This window comes from Podarcis cretensis, assembly GCF_951804945.1.
Source record: "Podarcis cretensis genome assembly, chromosome: 9".
In the NCBI taxonomy this organism is placed as follows: domain Eukaryota; kingdom Metazoa; phylum Chordata; class Lepidosauria; order Squamata; family Lacertidae; genus Podarcis; species Podarcis cretensis.
The window spans coordinates 18913425-18930930 of NC_137178.1; the positions used below are offsets into that span (position 1 = coordinate 18913425).

The 17506-nt window shown below is 47.2% G+C and overlaps 1 protein-coding gene and 1 long non-coding RNA gene across 8 annotated transcripts in view; one reads left to right on the forward strand and one right to left on the reverse strand.

Moving 5' to 3' along the window:
- The window catches only part of GRID2 (glutamate ionotropic receptor delta type subunit 2), an 847936-nt gene that overhangs the window by 664050 nt on the left and 166380 nt on the right, over positions 1-17506 (forward strand). For all 7 annotated transcript variants that reach the window (XR_013842448.1, XR_013842449.1, XM_079990761.1 and 4 more), the window contains exon 11: positions 4307-4619. Coding sequence is in view for 5 of the 7 variants with exons in the window: in XM_079990761.1 (XP_079846887.1) it covers positions 4307-4619 (313 nt within the window). In the remaining 2 variants the exon portion in view is untranslated. The remainder of the gene's footprint in view (positions 1-4306; positions 4620-17506) is intronic.
- The window catches only part of LOC307224488, a 491711-nt gene that overhangs the window by 287428 nt on the left and 186777 nt on the right, over positions 1-17506 (reverse strand). The window lies entirely within an intron of this gene.

The following is a 17506-nucleotide window of genomic DNA, read 5'->3' on the forward strand; positions in this document are numbered from 1 at the left end:
TTCTTCCTGCCCCCACCTCCACTCTGCTCAGCTTCCAATAAAGGATCTCACACAGCTTCAATCACAGGCAAAGCTCATTACTTCAAATGAGTAGAAGCTTTTTGAGCATTTAAATATTCTTTTTCATATTCAAAAAAGGACAGTCAGTTACTTATTCAGTATTTAATTTCCTTAAAAGAAAAAAAAAGCACGACACATTAACGTGACTGCCTTAAACACCATCTTTGGCTTTTGCTGCAATTATAATGGCACATGTGAAAAGAAAGTTAAAATAACACCTACTGAAGTTGTGACTGCTGCCTCTTGAGATGTGCTGAGCAGTAAGAAGGTTAGATCAAGGGATGTATTAATAGCCTTCTTCATATCTTAAATGGGTCTGGAAGGAACAAAGGCAGCGTGGTTGTTATGTATAGGACAGGTAGCCATATGGTATAGTAACTTCATTTTCAGGTGCTATTTAACATCTGCCAGGGATGACGGGAGACGTTCATTTTTCTGAAGTTACTTTGCAACCAGAACATCCGCAAGACAAAGGAAAACCAACAGTATATTGTACTCTTTTGTAATAAATTTGTAATCAAAGTTCTGATTCACTTCAGACAGGATGTGTGGTTCTTTGGATTAAAAAAGGCAGTTCTCCAATTGCAGGCATGCATCAGAGAGCTCTGTTAAAAAAGGAAACTGTAGTTGTGCTAAGCCAGTAATCAGCAGTAAGAGGAGGTATTGCATTCAGGTTCAGCGTAAAATAGTTGTGGAATTAGTGGTGCCTTCAGAACAGGGGTAGAAGTCCAGCACTCCATGCAGCAGTAGTGTCTCATACGCTGCAGGGATGGCTTACTCCATTTTTAAATAAGTGAAGTAATATGCATACTGAAATTGGGGGGGGGGGGGTTTGTATGATGTAACTTAAGTTGTTGTTGTCAGCATCCGCATCTATCACGAAAGGCAATGGGGGTGAAGTCAAACCTCTGTTCTAGTGGCACTGAAGTGGCCTCCCCAGGGTGCAAGCCTGGGCAGAGTTTGGAGGTCCAGGGCTGCCTCTTGGCCTTGCTTATGTGGTCCAAAGGAAAGCAGAACGATACGTTTGGCACCAGTTTGGTTGCAGGAGTCACTGGAAGGAGACGTACAAGGCACCTTCCAACCATCTTAGGTATTCCTCTCTGGATTTGTGTATGGTTTACTCCAGGCTTCCTCAACCTCGGCCCTCCAGATGTTTTGAGACTACAATTCCCATCATCCCTGACCACTGGTCCTGCTCACTAGGGATCATGGGAGTTGTAGGCCGAGGTTGAGGAAGCCTGGTTTACTCCTTAGCCTTTTCTTCTCCTGCCTTCTTGACAGTTGGACCCACTATTGGTCAAGTCCACTCAATCAGCCAGAGCAATCTGCAGGGGAAGTTCCTAAATCACCAAGGGTTTGAGACCCATCATCAATATGCCTCTTTCAGTGTGAGAAGAATGCCTGGCTGTTGCTTTCTTATCCTAATTTGCTACCTTAAAACTTGACACCTGCCTGACTTTGGGCTCATCCACACCCCTGCTTCTCCAATGTATATAGTAGAATCCCTAAACCCTTTTCTGGCGCAGGAGCTTTGGAACAAGCTGATCCGGTTCAGAAAATGTTGCTGCTGCTGCTGTTTTCACAGCTATTTTTATGTTGGTGCTATTGATTTGTGTTTATTGATCTGGTTTTACGTGTTTTGAATTTTGGTTTCTACTTTTATTATTGAGAACTGCCTTGATGATCTGTGTTGGGTTGAAGGGCAGGAAAGGAGTTCTCTGAAGAAACAGAAGTATAACAAGCAACTCAACAAAAGGCCTATTGGCATCGTCCATCCACAGTTAAGCACTCTTTTATCACAAATATGTTATTTCACATCAATAGGAGTTTAACACAAAATCTGATACAGTGGTGCCCCGCAAGACGAATGCCTCGCAAGACGGAAAACCCGCTAGAGGAAAGGGTTTTCCGTTTTTCGAGGTGCTTCGCAAGACGAATTTCCCTATGGGCTTGCTTCGCAAGATGAAAACGTTTTGCGAGTCTTGCGATTTTTTTCGCTTTTTTCTCCCTTTTTCTAAGCCGCTAATAGCCACTTAGCCGCTAAGCCGCTAATAGGGTTGCTTTGCAAGACGAAAAAACCGCTAGACGAAGAGAATCGCGGAACGGATTCTTTTTGTCTTGCGAGGCACCACTGTAGTACAATAAGAGAGATGAGAACAGTGTTGTTATCTTCTAATTTGGCGATAAAACAAAAATAACCCCCCTCCACTACTCCCCACATCTATTCCTTTAACCAGTCAACATTTCCCAATAGAATGCATTTAGTTTTCGAAAAAAGGCAGAGTTTTGACATAATGAGAAAATATTAAATTAAAAAGGTCTTTTTGTGCATGGGTGAAACCTCAGCAAAAGAGTAACATTCAATTAGAAAACAACTCTAGAAACTGCTGCCAAATTGCATTAAATTTATCTGATCTCTCTGTCTTACAGTACATGATTCATTTTTTTAATGGAGAAGTCTTAAAGGTCTTCAACCCAATTTTCGATTAGAGGCAAAGGACATGATTACCAGAACTGTAACATAATATGCTTTGCTACAAATGATGCTCAGGCAGGGCAGAGTATAGTAGATTTTTGGAGCTTCCAGATTTCAAGGATGTGTCCCAGAAAAAAGATGTTTAAATGAGACTTCTGACTTGAAGGACAGGAGTACGTTATTTCTGTCTATGGTATCTTTCTAAAAGGACACAATAGTAGGGCCTTTCCAAATTATATGGATGAGAGTCTCTTGTGAGTCATCATTTCTGCACCACTTATTTTTCAAAATTCTTATATACAAAAGGCTTTTTTGAAGGCCGGTGAATTTCAAGTACAACTTTTTGCTGAATGAGCCTAAGACAACAGATGATATGGTTAATGATTTAATGGCATCCTTCCATTGTTGCATTCTGAATCATGAACCCAATTAGCTCTTAGGTAGTTCATGTTAGGTTTATGGCTATCAAAGGTGATCTTATATAAGATGTCAAACTCAGTCTAAGAAAAAATGCAAAGCCTTTAAAAGGTTTAGGATTAATTGTTCAGAGGTACCAATAGTTAATGCAGCAAACAAACTTCTAGAATAATCACAAATGCATTTGATTGAATCAATATTCTGCTCAGTCAGGAAGTGCATAGACTTGGATACAAAACTACAAAAGGGGTTAAAATCATAACTAAAATCATAGCTAAAATTCCAAAAATCAGCCCACTTCTCCCACTGGAGTTGTTTTGTAGAAATGCCACATTAAGTATTTTTCATAAAGATTACTGTATTTTTCCGTGTATAAGACTAGGCTTTTTATCCAAAAAATTAGGTTTAAAATTGGGGCTCGTCTTATACACAGGTAGTGCTGAGGGGTGTTTTCTTAATTTGGAGTCCCCCCCAAATAGGGGGCATCTTATACATGGGGGCATCTTATACACAGAAAAATTTTATACACGGTAGTTTTGGTAGAAAGCAGATTCCTTATGTTCTCTCCCACACACTCACTTTAAATTGTAAATTATTTCTTCAGTATCTCAAAAGGCTATGGCAGCTTGGGCAACATGCAAATGTATTTAAATAAAAGGGAACAGGTGAATCGGTTAAGGCTGTGATCCTAAGCACTAGTGAGTGAGTCCTGTTGAGCAGAGTGGAATTCATTTCTAAGTTGACAGCACAAGACCTTAATTTGACAGAAGTCCTAAACTACTCACAAGGGTTTCCAGTTTGCTTCAGTGGTGACACTGGTGTCCATAAGAAAGACCAAGATAAACATCCAAAAGGTTATTTCCCACCCATTACTTACATTTGAAATATCTGCTTCTTTTTGAACTTTCAGAAATAACCTGATGCCAATAGGCAAAAGAATAATATCTCCCAACTCTCTCCTCACTCTCTCCTACCCTCTCCCCAACTGCAAGATGTCTATGACAAAAGTGTCTCTCACCAAATGCAAACAAACTGTGAAAACGACTATGAATTGAAAGTGGAGACAACAGATTCCCCTTCCCTGTTTATCTGTTTGCTTTGTAACACAAAAAAACCTTAATAAAAACTATTTTTTAAAAAAAGCTTATAGCCAAGTTTGTATCTATTCTGCTCTCTCCCCTTAGCAGAGTTGCTATTTGGATGGATGTATAAGGAATATATTTAAAATAAACAAATCTGGGCAACTGTTTTGCTGCGATAGGGTTGAAGGCTATAAATCAAATGACGGTTTTGAAATTTTTCTATTGCTCATGAAAATGAATGTTCTCCTCTCTCTCACTCTTTCTCCCGCAGAGAGCTGATATAGGCATCTCCGCATTAACCATCACACCAGATCGGGAAAATGTGGTTGATTTTACCACCCGTTACATGGACTATTCAGTGGGTGTGCTGCTTCAGAAGGCTGAAAAGACGATGGACATGTTTGCCTGCTTAGCACCATTTGACCTCTCCCTCTGGGCTTGTATAGCTGGCACTGTACTGCTGGTCGGACTTTTGGTATACCTCTTAAATTGGCTCAATCCACCACGTCTGCAAATGGGATCAATGACTTCAACGACTCTCTACAACTCTATGTGGTTTGTTTATGGATCCTTCGTGCAGCAAGGTAAGGGGGGAAAATATTACCTTAGCAAATGACAGGGAGGCCAGCTCTTATTATAGGAATGCAGAACCTGTGTGGCCCTCCAGATGCTGTTGGACTCCAACTAGACATCAGTCCAAGCCAAGATGGCCAATGGTCAGGGATGATGGGAGTTGTAGTGCAACAACATCTGGAGGGCTACACATTCCCCAAACCTGGCTATGTGGCAGAGAACATGCTTTGCATGAGTACATGTATGTGCAATTTATTAAGCTCCTAAAAGAGACTATGCCTTTTAAAGAGTTTGTTTAAAAGACGAAGAAAAGGGAAAAAAGAAGACTGCCTACAGGCTTCTATTCTGGGAAGAGACATGACCCATTTTCTTTTAGTTATGCCATGTTTTATGATTTATGTGTGTACAATTTTGTAACAAGAAAAAAACCGAAGGGCTGTCTGATGAAAAAGAGAGCCAGTTTGTTTTCTCCTGCTCCAGAGGCTAGGAGCTGAACCAATAGGTTCCAAAGAAAAGAAAGGAGGTTCTGATGAAACAGGAGGAATGCCTTTCTGACACTAAGAACTGTTTGACAGTGGATGGAATGATGCACTCTTCTTGCTTGGAAGTTTTTAAGCAGAGGTTGGATTGCAATATCAGGAATTATTTGGTTGTGATTCTTGCATTGCAGCGGGTTGGACTAGATGACCCTTGGAGGCCCCTCCAACTCTGCAATTCTATGAATCTATGACTCATGATGAAAGTAGCTTGGAAAAGAATGAACGGAATAAGAAAACAGTGTGAAAAATGATTGAGTAAAGAGATGAATCCTGAAATGAGGGTGAGAATGGTTAAGCTTAATGAGCAGCTAAGGAAAATGTATCTAAGCAAGATAGACGTGGCAGAGAAATAAGATTAGAGGCAGACAAGCAGAGAAACTGTGGTGGTAGAGAGTGTAAAATAATAGAAACCTGGCAGTGTCAGCGATGAACTTGAGGGCAAATGTGTATCCTGAAGTCAAGCAGATAGAGCCAAGCTGGCCGGCTAAAGGTCAGGGATAATAATAATAATAATAATAATAATAATAATAATAATAATAATGTATTTGTACCCTGCCCATCTGGCTGGGTCTCCCCAGCCACTCTGGGCAGCTTCCAACAAAGTTTAAAAATACATTAAAATGTCACACATTAAAAACTTCCCTGAACAGGGCTGCCTTCAGATGTCTTCTAAATGTCAGGTAGTTGTTTATCTCTTTGACATTTGGTGGGAGGGTGCTCCACAGGGTGGGCGCCACTACCGAGAAGGCCGTCTGGCTGGTTCCCTGTAGCTTTGCTTCTTGGAGTGAGGGAACCACCAGAAAGCCCTCGGCGCTGGACCTCAGTGTCCGGGTAGAACGATGGGGGTGGAGACGCTCCTTCAGGAATGCTGGGCCAAGGCATGTGCCTGGATTGAAGTAAAAAGAAACATATTCAGGTCTTTAGCTCAACCACTGCTACTTGATTGGTCCTCCAGTGTCATCTGACTCCCCAGAATGGGAGAATGACAGGCTATGTTATTCATTTCTGAACTAAATTGCCTGCTCTTCTTTCCCCCGGCTAGCACTCCAACAGAACAGAGAGGAGGGAGCCAGCACCTGGTTCATGGGTACTAGTTTCAGGCTTCTGGCAACTAGAAAGCAATGGGAATTTTTCACCTCTCACTTTTTTTTGGGGGGGTGCTTCTTTAAAGGACCCCATCCACTTATCTCTGTTCCCCCACACTTCTCACTCTGTGAACAGGATGGGAATGTGTCTCAACAATTCAACTCCTTTTCAACTCTCCTGATTCTCTCAGTTTTCCTCACCAAGCCCACAGTTCCCCCTCAGCATTTTTGCTTTATCTCAACACGCTGAGAGAAGAGGCATGGCCACCAGAAAGACCTGCTTCATTGCTGCAGCCTCCTGAACAGACTTCCTCCTCATACCTATATGCATTTATCTCCTTCTGCATGGTTAAAATCATGCTTTCCCAGGAGCATGCAGATGAATGCATAAAGACATGTGGACACCTTAAGCTGAACAAGCAAAGAAGCATGGAAGAGGCAACCCTACCCCCCAGCCAGTGTAGTGTGTGAACTGTCTATGGGCCCTTCCAGACGGGTGATTTTTTTACAGGTTTGTTCTACAACATGTCATTGGCATAGTAATAGTGCATTAGTCACTGATGTATACTGGATTGTCCACACATAATTCCACTTGCTTAGTTATTCTGCGAGGCTTCACCAATACCGCTCCATCATTGCCATTTGGAGCAGCACACTTGTACTATAGCGCAACAAGAGCAGGACAACAACAACAACAACAACTGGATGTTTGTGGTAGGAGAGGTTACAGGATTTCAGCAGGAAATTACAGGACTGGAAACATAGCAGCATGTCTACCCAAAGACCTTTGAAGCTGCAGAACGTATTGAAAGGGGGATCTTGTATAAACGCCCCCCCCCATACCACCATGAGCACAAATAATCACAAAAGCACAACAGGAAAAGACATGAATAGGGAAATTCAGTAGGCTCCTTGGGGGCGGTGGACTAGAAATTAAATAAATAATGTAATCAAGAATTATTACAGTACCCATCATTGCAATGGGCAGATATGAAACATCAGTAAAGTTTGTTTCAAGCCTGTAGGATTTCCAGTTTATTAAGTAACAGTGTAAGAGTAACAGAACATTTTCCCCTCTGCAACTTCGAAACATTCTCTGTTTCTGTTGGTAGTTTATTCAGTGCATAAAGCAAATACTGTATTCTGGGGCACAGTCGGAGAGAAACCTCTCTGACCTCAGCTTCAGCAGTGCCCTTGGGTCCTGTGGCTGACTTCGCTGACATGCTGCCTGCCCCGTCGGCTCGTTTCGCTTCTGCTCCGTTTGTCTTAGACCTACCAACTCTTCCCTGACCTTCTTGGCTACGTTCCCCATTCCCTCCAGCTTTCAAATCTACCTATATTATTCCCCAGTGTCATTTATCCTCTCCACATTCTGAGTCAGCCTTCCAACCCATGCTCATTCACATATTCCAAATGGGTCACAGACTGTTGACTCAGCATTGGTGCTCACGTCTGGTGCCAGATTCTTTGGGTTTTGTTTCTTTATGTCTTGGCTGAGGACTTATTGGGTGCAGTGCCATGAATCAGACCAGGGCAACAGGAAGTTTTGAGCTCTGAAAACAAGGTAACACAAAATTAGGACAATACAACTGACTGAGCAACTGGAGCAATAGCCTGTAGCTTGTGTTATTTCCTGCTGTGTTTCATGAGTTAGTGCAGGCATTGCCACACCAGAGATATACCATGCTTGCTAATTCATATGCCATCTGTTGTACAAGCAACTGACTGAGACTGCAACATAAATTTAGGTGAAATTCCAGGCATTAAAGAGACTTGATTCTGTTGGCTTTGGCATTACTGTGTGCTAAATTTTAGCAATGGCTCTGCTTTGTACCCTCCCAACCCTGCAGTTGAAGTGGCATCTGCCTGTTTTGGGAGACAAGGGAAGAGTACTCCTTTGGGGGTGAAGTCAAGGAGTTGCAGTGCCTGCTGTGGCTGTGGAGACTGATACTGGAGAGACATGTTTTATTGCAGGTGGGGCACATGAAGGTGTCTGGTTTTGCTGTTACAGGTGCACTTATCTCTGTGTTCCTCCCAGTGATCATTCCTTCTCCGGTCACTGCTATGAATGCACAGCCTGACTGTCTGTCTCCGGACACTGCAATCGTCTGCAAGAGATTCCCATATGACACATTTAATGTTGCCAGCCTTCATTTCACATTTGCAGATACCTTTGTCATGTAGAGCTGGTCTGCCTGCAGGCCTAGTGCCTGAAGCCCGATCCCCTGAGAGCACATCCATAGAGATCCTGCCATCTTCCATTCTGTGTACATGATCAAGCCAGCGTAGATGTTGCTGAGACAGAAGTGTGAAGATGCTGGGAATGTAGCGTTGGGAGAGCACATCTTTTTTTGAGACTGTCCTCTTTCCTGGCAATGCAGGCCTAGCTGGCAGAGCTTAGGAAGTGGTGCTGAGCTCTACTCCACAATATCTTCAAGGTTTCTCTGTCCATAATAAAGAATAATCGTCATCTCCATCCAATCTCCTTGCAGCTTTCAACAGAAAGAAAGTGGGGAAATTGCTTGGTTATGCAGTTAATATGGTTCCTGCAGTCTGTTTCCCTCTTGTCGAACAGGAAGAGTTCTAGAGCTCTGAGTCATATAACTTGTCCCCCCTCCCCCCGCAAAATATAGAAAGCTCAAATCAGTGGTAAAACCCACAGTGTCAGTTTTTGTAAATTCCCAAATTTCTAAACATGAATCTTCCTCAAACACAGCAGCAGTAGCTAATTGCTAACAGATAATAATAATAATAATAATAATAATAATAATAATAATAATAAATTTTATTTATATCCCGCCCTCCCCAGCCGAAGCCGGGCTCAGGGCGGCTAACAATAATCAAATAATCAAACAATCAAATAATCACACATTCTAAAAATATTTCATTATAAAAATTAATTAGAATCAAATTAATGGCAACCGATTAAGCAAAATTCTGTGCAGGTTGCCAGAGGAGGGAGTCAGGCTGCGCCCTGACCAAAGGCCTGGTGGAACAACTCTGTCTTGCAGGCCCTGCGGAAAGATGTCAGGTCCCGCAGGGCCCTAGTCTCTTGTGACAGAACATTCCACCAGATTGGAGCCACAGCCGAGAAGGCCCTGGCTCTAGTTGAGGCCAGCCTAACCTCTCTGAGGCCTGGGACCTTGAGGATGTTATTATTTGCAGACCGTAGGTTTCTCTGTGGGGCATACCAGGAGTGGCGGTCCCGTAGGTACGAGGGTCCTAGGTCGTATAGGGCTTTAAAGGTTAAAACCAGCACCTTAAACCTGATCCTGTACTCCACCGGGAGCCAGTGCAGCTGGTATAGTACCGGATGAATGTGATCTCGCAGCGAAGACCCCATAAGGAGTCTCGCCGCGGCATTCTGCACCCGCTGGAGTTTCTGGGTCAGTCTCAAGGGCAGCCCCACGTAGAGCGAATGTATATACCCTCCAACATTCCTCAGATGGAAATAGGGACATTTCTCATCCCTCCCCCAAATGACCCTCCTTGATCCCCTTCTCCGCCCCACACAGAGCATTTCCTGTCATACGAAGGGTGAGTGTCACCAGCACACATGCCCCCCACCATCATGAGAAAACCCCTTAATATTGATTTGATTTTGCATTATTCTTTGGCAGATTGACAAAAAGAAACACACACCAATAAATAAATTTTAGAAAGGGACAAGATTAGATTCAGGCACACAAAGCACTTTAAAAAAAATCAAGAACCCTTGAATTTCACTCCACTTCACTCCCCCTTTCTTCCCACTCAAGGCGGCCCTCAAGGCGGGAAATGTCTGTGCGTGTTATGGAGTGAATGCCTACGGATGGCGGAGGAATCTGCTGCAGTTGTGAGCAGTCTGTGGCTTGCTTTGAAACACCAAAGCGGGTGTAAGCGGCTCCTGTCAGCGAGCCCAGCCAGGGAGGAGGGAGAGAAGCAGAGCAGAAGAGGAAAGGAGCCGCTTACACAAGTGTAAGCGGCTCCTGTCCGGTTGGCTACTTTAAAACAACCCCGTGCTCTCTGTCCCTGCCTGCAGTTTTTTGCTGTCCGATTTTGGATTAGCCACTGTAGGGACTGTGTGTGTGTGTGTGTGTGTGTGCTTGAGCTATCGTTCTCCTCCTCCTGCTTCCCGTTCTGTTATGTACTGGGTTGAATAGGATCCAAACTGCAGCAGTCTGATTGGCCCTAGAACAATAGGATCCAAAAGGCAGCAGCCTGATTGGTCCTAGAACAATAGGATTCAGAATGCAGCAGTCTGATTGGTCCTAGAACAATGCAGCAGTATGATTGGTTGGCAGGAACTACCCAATCATGCTCCAGATAGAAGTGAATCCACAACCTGATTGGCTTACAGTAGAATTCCGGAATTAGCCAATCATGTGCAGCCCATTGTGTAAATAATGTATATAAAGCAGATACCTTGAGGGGACTTTCATTCATTCCTCCTCACCACTATGAGCTGAATAAAGAGCATGAAATCACTTTGCGACTCTGAGTATATTTCACTGGCGACGAAGGTGGGATCCCGCTGAGCTGACTGCCACACACAGCACCGCAGCACCGCCACCTGCCGCATCGCTGCCTCGCACCGTGTATCCAGGCTTCAGCTCCGGGACACAAGGAACTCAGAATGGCAACCAACAGCAGCTTTTCGCCGTTCAACCCAGCATCTGGAGACTGGGAAGCATACGCCTCCCGTTTCACCTTCCTCCTAGAAGCCAAAGGGGTCACCGATGAAGAAGACGCCAAGAAGAGGGCAATATTCTTCAGCGTCTGCGGAGAGGAGACGTTTGAAATCGCCCGGGCTCTCCTTGCGCCTGAAGACGTCGCTACTGTTCCATACAAAACAATAATGGAACAGCTGAAGGGGCACTTTTCGCCGCAGCCCTCAGTGGTGGCTCGTCGAAATGCCTTCTACGCAAAGCGGCAAGCCCCTGGGGAAACCATAACTGGGTTTGTGACCTCTCTCCGCCAAGCCGCCCGGTTCTGCAACTTCTCAGAGCTGGAGAACATGCTTCGTGACCGCCTCGTCGGTGGCCTGAGGGATGAGAAGCTGCAACGACGCCTCTACGCTAAGAAGGACCTAACGTTCCAGGTCGCTCGGGAGGAGGCCCTGGCAACGGAAGCTGCCGAGAGGTCGACGCAAGAGGCACGGCCGAGCCAGCCATCCCAACCGAGGGTCCACCATGAAGACCTCACCGACGACTCAGGATCCAACAGGGAGGAGGTGCACCGAGTACAGCAGCGCACTCAAGCAGCCCACATACCACAGCTGCCTCGACGAGAAGGAGGGAACTGCGCAAGCTGTGGAGAAAGTCACGAGAGGAGGACCTGCCGTTTCCGCAACGCAGAGTGCAGGCAGTGCAGAAAATCGGGACACATCGCCCGGGTGTGTCGGGCTCGGCCCACCCGACGCCAGGCATCAGATGACCAATCCAAGAGCCCCAGGTCCCGGGGCCCAACGCACCAAGGCAACTCGACTGAGCTCACGGACTTCCAGGTATACCAGTTGCCCCACCCCAACGTAGAGAAAATTTATGTTGACGTACAGATAGAGGGGGCCCCATGCCGCATGGAGCTTGACACGGGTTCAACTCTATCCATAATCTCGGCAAGGACCTTAAGGAAACTGTGTCCTACTGGGGGTCCCAAACTCAGGCCGGCCCCATTCACCCTCAGGGACTTCCAGAAACGTAAGGTCCCCACAATGGGGGTGGGGACCTTCAGGGTGCAATACCGAGGGCGGACGCGGCAACTGGAATTGCTGGTGGTCAAGGGCCCCTACATTAGCTTACTGGGATTGGCATGGTTTGGACCACTGGGGCTAGCCGTCACCGGGGTGAACCACACTAGCTTACAAGTGGACGTGGACGCCATATGCAAGGAATTTCCGGGGGTTTTTGATGGGAAATTGGGACAGTATACGGGCCCCCCAATTGCTCTACAGCTTGACCCCGCAGTACGACCGGTCAGGCTCAAGGCCCGCCGGGTCCCGTTCGCCCTGAAACCCCGTATAGACGAGGAATTGGACCGGCTTGTGGAGCAAGGAGTGCTGGAGCCGGTGCCTAATGCCCCCTGGGAAACCCCAATTGTCACACCCGTCAAGCCTAATGGTGCGGTCCGCATCTGCGCAGACTACAAATGTACCATAAACAAGGCCCTTACGGGCCATGCATACCCAGTGCCAGTGGTCAGCCATGTTCTTGCCACCCTGGCTGGGTCGAAAATTTTTGGCAAGCTGGACTTGGCCCAAGCATATCAACAGCTGCCAGTAGATGAGGCCACAGCAGAGGCACAGACGATTGTGACGCACAGAGGAGCATTCAGGGTAAAGCGGCTGCAATTCGGTATCAGCGTGGCACCAGGCATATTCCAGAATCTAATGGACTCTCTACTTAAAGGGATTCCTGGCGTCACCCCCTTCTTCGATGATGTGTTGATTGCCGGGCCCACACCAGAGGAGTTTGAGGACCGCCTCCGCACCGTTCTGCACCGTTTCCAGACGGCGGGTCTCAAGGTGAAGCGGGAAAAATGTCTACTAGGAGTGCCTCAGGTGGACTTTCTGGGATTTATGGTGGACGCAGAAGGGGTCCACCCGACTGGGGACAAGGTACGGGCCATTTGTGATGCCCCAGCGCCCAAGAACAAGACTGAACTTCAGGCCTTCTTGGGACTATTGAACTTTTACCATTCCTTCCTTCCCCACAAGGCGGCGGTAGCGGAGCCCCTACACAGACTCCTGGACAAGCGGGCCCCTTGGGTGTGGGGCCAGCGCCAGGAGGCCGCATTCCAGGCAGTCAAGGACTTGCTTGTCTCAAACTCGGTCTTGGCACACTTCGACGAGAGGCTGCCGGTGGTGCTAGCATGCGACGCCTCGCCCTATGGAATTGGCGCTGTCCTGGGACACCAACTCCCGGATGGAAGAGAGGTACCAGTGGCATACTTTTCCCAGACACTCAACGCAACCGAGCGGAACTACTCGCAAATCGACAAGGAGGGTCTGGCAATCGTGAAGGGAGTAAAAAAATTCCATGATTTCTTGTACGGGCGGCCCTTCACCGTGGTGACTGACCACAAGCCGTTGCTTGGCTTGTTTGCCCCTGAAAAGCAGACCCCCCAAGTGCTGTCTCCTCGCGTCCTCAGGTGGTCAATTTTCCTTGCCAGCTACCAGTATGCACTGATTCACCGTCCAGGGAAGGCGATGGGCCATGCGGACGCCCTCAGCAGGCTACCACTACCGGAAACAGGCCCCGACCCAGCACCTGCACAAGAGGTTATGAGCCTGGAGCTGCTTCCTGACCGCCCCATTCAGGCACAAGAAGTTGCACACCATTCCAAGAAAGATAGGGTCATCTCCCGGGTCCTGGACTGGGTGTGGAGGGGATGGCCCAGCAGCAGCCCCGGGCCAGAATTCGCCGGCTACACAACCCGCAAACATGAACTGTCGGCCCACAAGGGGTGCCTGTTATGGGGAAGCAGGGTCGTTGTTCCCCAGCCCCTCCGCAAAAGGGTCCTCACAGCCCTACACGAGACACACCCAGGGGTAGTAAGAATGAAGGCCCTTGCCAGGAGTTATGTGTGGTGGCCAGGGATCGACGGAGAGATAGAGGCCTGGGTCAAACACTGCCAGGCCTGCCAAGAATGCCGCCCAGATCCCCCAAGGGCCCCAGTCCAGTCCTGGGAGTCCGCCCGAGCACCATGGTCACGCCTGCATGTGGACTTCGCTGGCCCCTTTCAGGGGAAAACATTCTTCATAGTGGTGGACTCCTACACCAAATGGCTGGAAGTCGCACTGGTACCGTCCACTTCTACGTCCGCAGCCATCCGGGTACTACGCAGGCTGTTTGCAACCCACGGGCTCCCTGACACTCTCGTCTCAGACAACGGGACTGCATTTACGTCAGGAGAATTCCAAACCTTCACAACGCAGAACGCCATCCGCCACATCCGTTCGGCGCCATTCCACCCTGCCACCAATGGCCAAGCAGAACGCATGGTGCGGACCACCAAGGACACCCTTCGCCGTATGACACAAGGGGATTGGGAGTACCGCCTTGCCACATTCCTTCTAGCACAGCACAGCACCCCCAGCTCAACGACTGGCCGGAGCCCCGCTGAACTACTAATGGGTCGGCGCCTTGCAATCAGATTGGACCGCCTTCACCCCGATAGAGCTCAGGATGAGGCAGTGGTGGGGGAAGGCAAGAACCCCCGGACCTTCGAGGCTCAGGACCCAGTGTACGCAAAGAATTTTGGGGCAGGCCCAGCATGGGTACCCGCCACAGTCACCAGGGTCACTGGCCCCGTGTCGTATGAGGTGCTAACGGATGGGGGGCAATGCTGGCGCCGCCACTGCGACCAGATACGGCGACGATTCCCAGGAGAAAACCAGGAGGAGGAAAGGGCAGAGGAGTCCCAAGGGAACAGAGGGGCAGTGAGGCCCATAGAGCACGAGGGGCCAGCAGGAGAGGCAGAATCAGTAAATACAGAGAGGACCCGCGAGGCCGAAAGGACACCGGAACCAGAACCACGACTGAGTGAGCCGGTTGCGCCAGACCAAACAGCCCCATCACAGCCAGCATCCTTGGAACACGAGCCAGAACCTGAACCCCGGACCAGGGAACACCCCAGGCCGCAACGCACACGTAGGCCGCCGGCGTACCTCGAGGACTATGAATGCGACCTCCCGGGCAGGACTGGAACTTAGAGGGGAGGGGTGTTATGTACTGGGTTGAATAGGATCCAAACTGCAGCAGTCTGATTGGCCCTAGAACAATAGGATCCAAAAGGCAGCAGCCTGATTGGTCCTAGAACAATAGGATTCAGAATGCAGCAGTCTGATTGGTCCTAGAACAATGCAGCAGTATGATTGGTTGGCAGGAACTACCCAATCATGCTCCAGATAGAAGTGAATCCACAACCTGATTGGCTTACAGTAGAATTCCGGAATTAGCCAATCATGTGCAGCCCATTGTGTAAATAATGTATATAAAGCAGATACCTTGAGGGGACTTTCATTCATTCCTCCTCACCACTATGAGCTGAATAAAGAGCATGAAATCACTTTGCGACTCTGAGTATATTTCACGTTCACTCTCCCAGCGCCCCTGCGACTTTAGGATTGATACTCTGTGTGTCTCTGTGTGTGTGTGTGTGTGTGTGTGTGTGTGTGAGGGATCGTTCTCCTTCTCTTGCTTCCCGTTCACTCCCCCAGCGCCCCTGCGACTTCCAGTGCCCCTGTGACTTTAGGGCCCGTTCTCTGCTTGTGTGTGTGTTTTGACCTCACTGTGCTTGTTGGGGGAGAGTGTTGGTCGCAATTTTTCTTGATTTGTCTCAGAGTGGTTACTATCGTGATTTCCTTTGTTTGTCTTAGCGTGATGCTTTTAATTATCTTTAAGTGTGAGTGTGAGCGTTTCGGCAGCTGCTGAGCCAGGGAGGAGGGAGAGAAGCAGAGCCTGCTTGCAGTGGCGTAGCGTGGGGGGTGCAGGGGTGGCCGGCCGCACCGGCCGCAACATCTGGGGGTTAGGGTTAGGGGGCGCAAATCCACGGGTTAGGGGGTGCAAATTACTTGCCTTGCCCCGGGTGCTGACAACCCACGCTACGCCACTGCCTGCTTGTTTTAAAGGAGCAAAGCGGGAGAGGAGAGGAGCCTCTCCTGCATTATTTGCAGCATCCTTCTCCACACACCCCACACGTGCTCCTTGTCCCTTGAGTGCTTTTCCTTCCCTCCCCACTTAAAACGTGGTTACAAAGCACGGATCCACATGGATCCTCGGGATTTTTGCATTGGGTCACCCCAAATTCACCATCAGATCACATAGCATGTCCATGGCTACAGCCTGCACCAAAAAACACACACGCACCCACTGTTTCATGGGGCTGCAATGGCGCAAAAACGTGGTTACAAAGCATGGATCCACATGGATCCTCAGGATTTTTGCATTGGGCTACCCCAAACTCACCATCAGATCACATGTCTGTGGCCACAACATGAACCACAAAAATCATACATCCACTGTTTCATTTAGAATATTTTTTTCTTGTTTTCCTCCTCTAAAAACTATGTGCGTGTTATGGTCAGGTGCGTGTTATAGAGCGAAAAATATAGTATATCTGATAAAACAAATGCCTGTTTAAACAGGAAGGTTGTATTTTTTGTAAGGTTATGGTTTTGGGGTGGCAAAACACCAGAAAAGAGATGTGAGGTTTTGCAGTTTGTGAATGTCCTTTCTGGATTTCTTTTAGAAAAGTCGCATAGAATTCAGGTAGATGCCTCCAGCATGACTGCACCACAGCAATGGTTTATACCAGGCTTCCTCAACCTCAGCCCTCCAGATGTTTTTGGCCTACAACTCCCATGATCCATAGCTAGCAGGGCCAGTGGTCAGGGATTATGGGATTTGTAGTCTCAAGACATCCGGAGGGCCAAGGTTGAGGAAGCCTGGTTTATACTGTAGTTTGCAACCATAACTCATATTTACAAAGAATTAGGTTAACCTCAGTCTGCATTTGGGAACAAGTTTTGTTGACCTAAAGGAAGGCCTTTTTCTTCATCATCATCCATTATGGTGTTTTTTATTTTTGTTTTAACAAGAGAGAGTCTAAAGAGGCATATCTCCTTCAAGCAGGACAAGTTTTAATTTGGTTGAAAAGAAAAGAGCAAAGAATTAAATGGACTTGATATTGAAATACATGAATGTGCAGAATGACTGAATAATAGAGACACTGAAGGCCCGGGAATTCTAGTGCTACAGCTCAGGAGATTCATTTATAATGTCATCCAGCATTTCACATTCAATTTGAATGTAACAAAAACTATGTTAGCAGAAGCTCTATTGTTTACTAACCCCAGTGAATACAGGAGGGAGAGAGAAAGCTGAAAGTAATTCCCAATGACAGATTAACTGGCTACAGTGCTAAGTCTGGCTTCTATATTCACTTCTCATCTGCTTTCCAGGCTGCAAAAAAAGTATGTGGGTCTATTTATTTTAGAAAAGCAAATCTGCTGCCGTTAATTGTGATTGGCAGATCCTAAGCAAGGCAATATGGGACATTTTAAATATTGTCACGTTCACTTAGGAAGGCTCTCTTGTTAGCTGATTTAAAACACGACAAGGTAGTCATTCGTGTTATCAAAAAAAAAAAAAAAAAAGCACAGGCACAGCAACTTCTGTGTCCTGCATTGAAAGGAACAAAGCAGCGCGACCCGGAGGCTACTGGTTCTTTGCTGCCTTTGAATTCTTTGTTTTGGGCCGCCAAACATGTCCTAGCCTTGCATCATCCTTATTT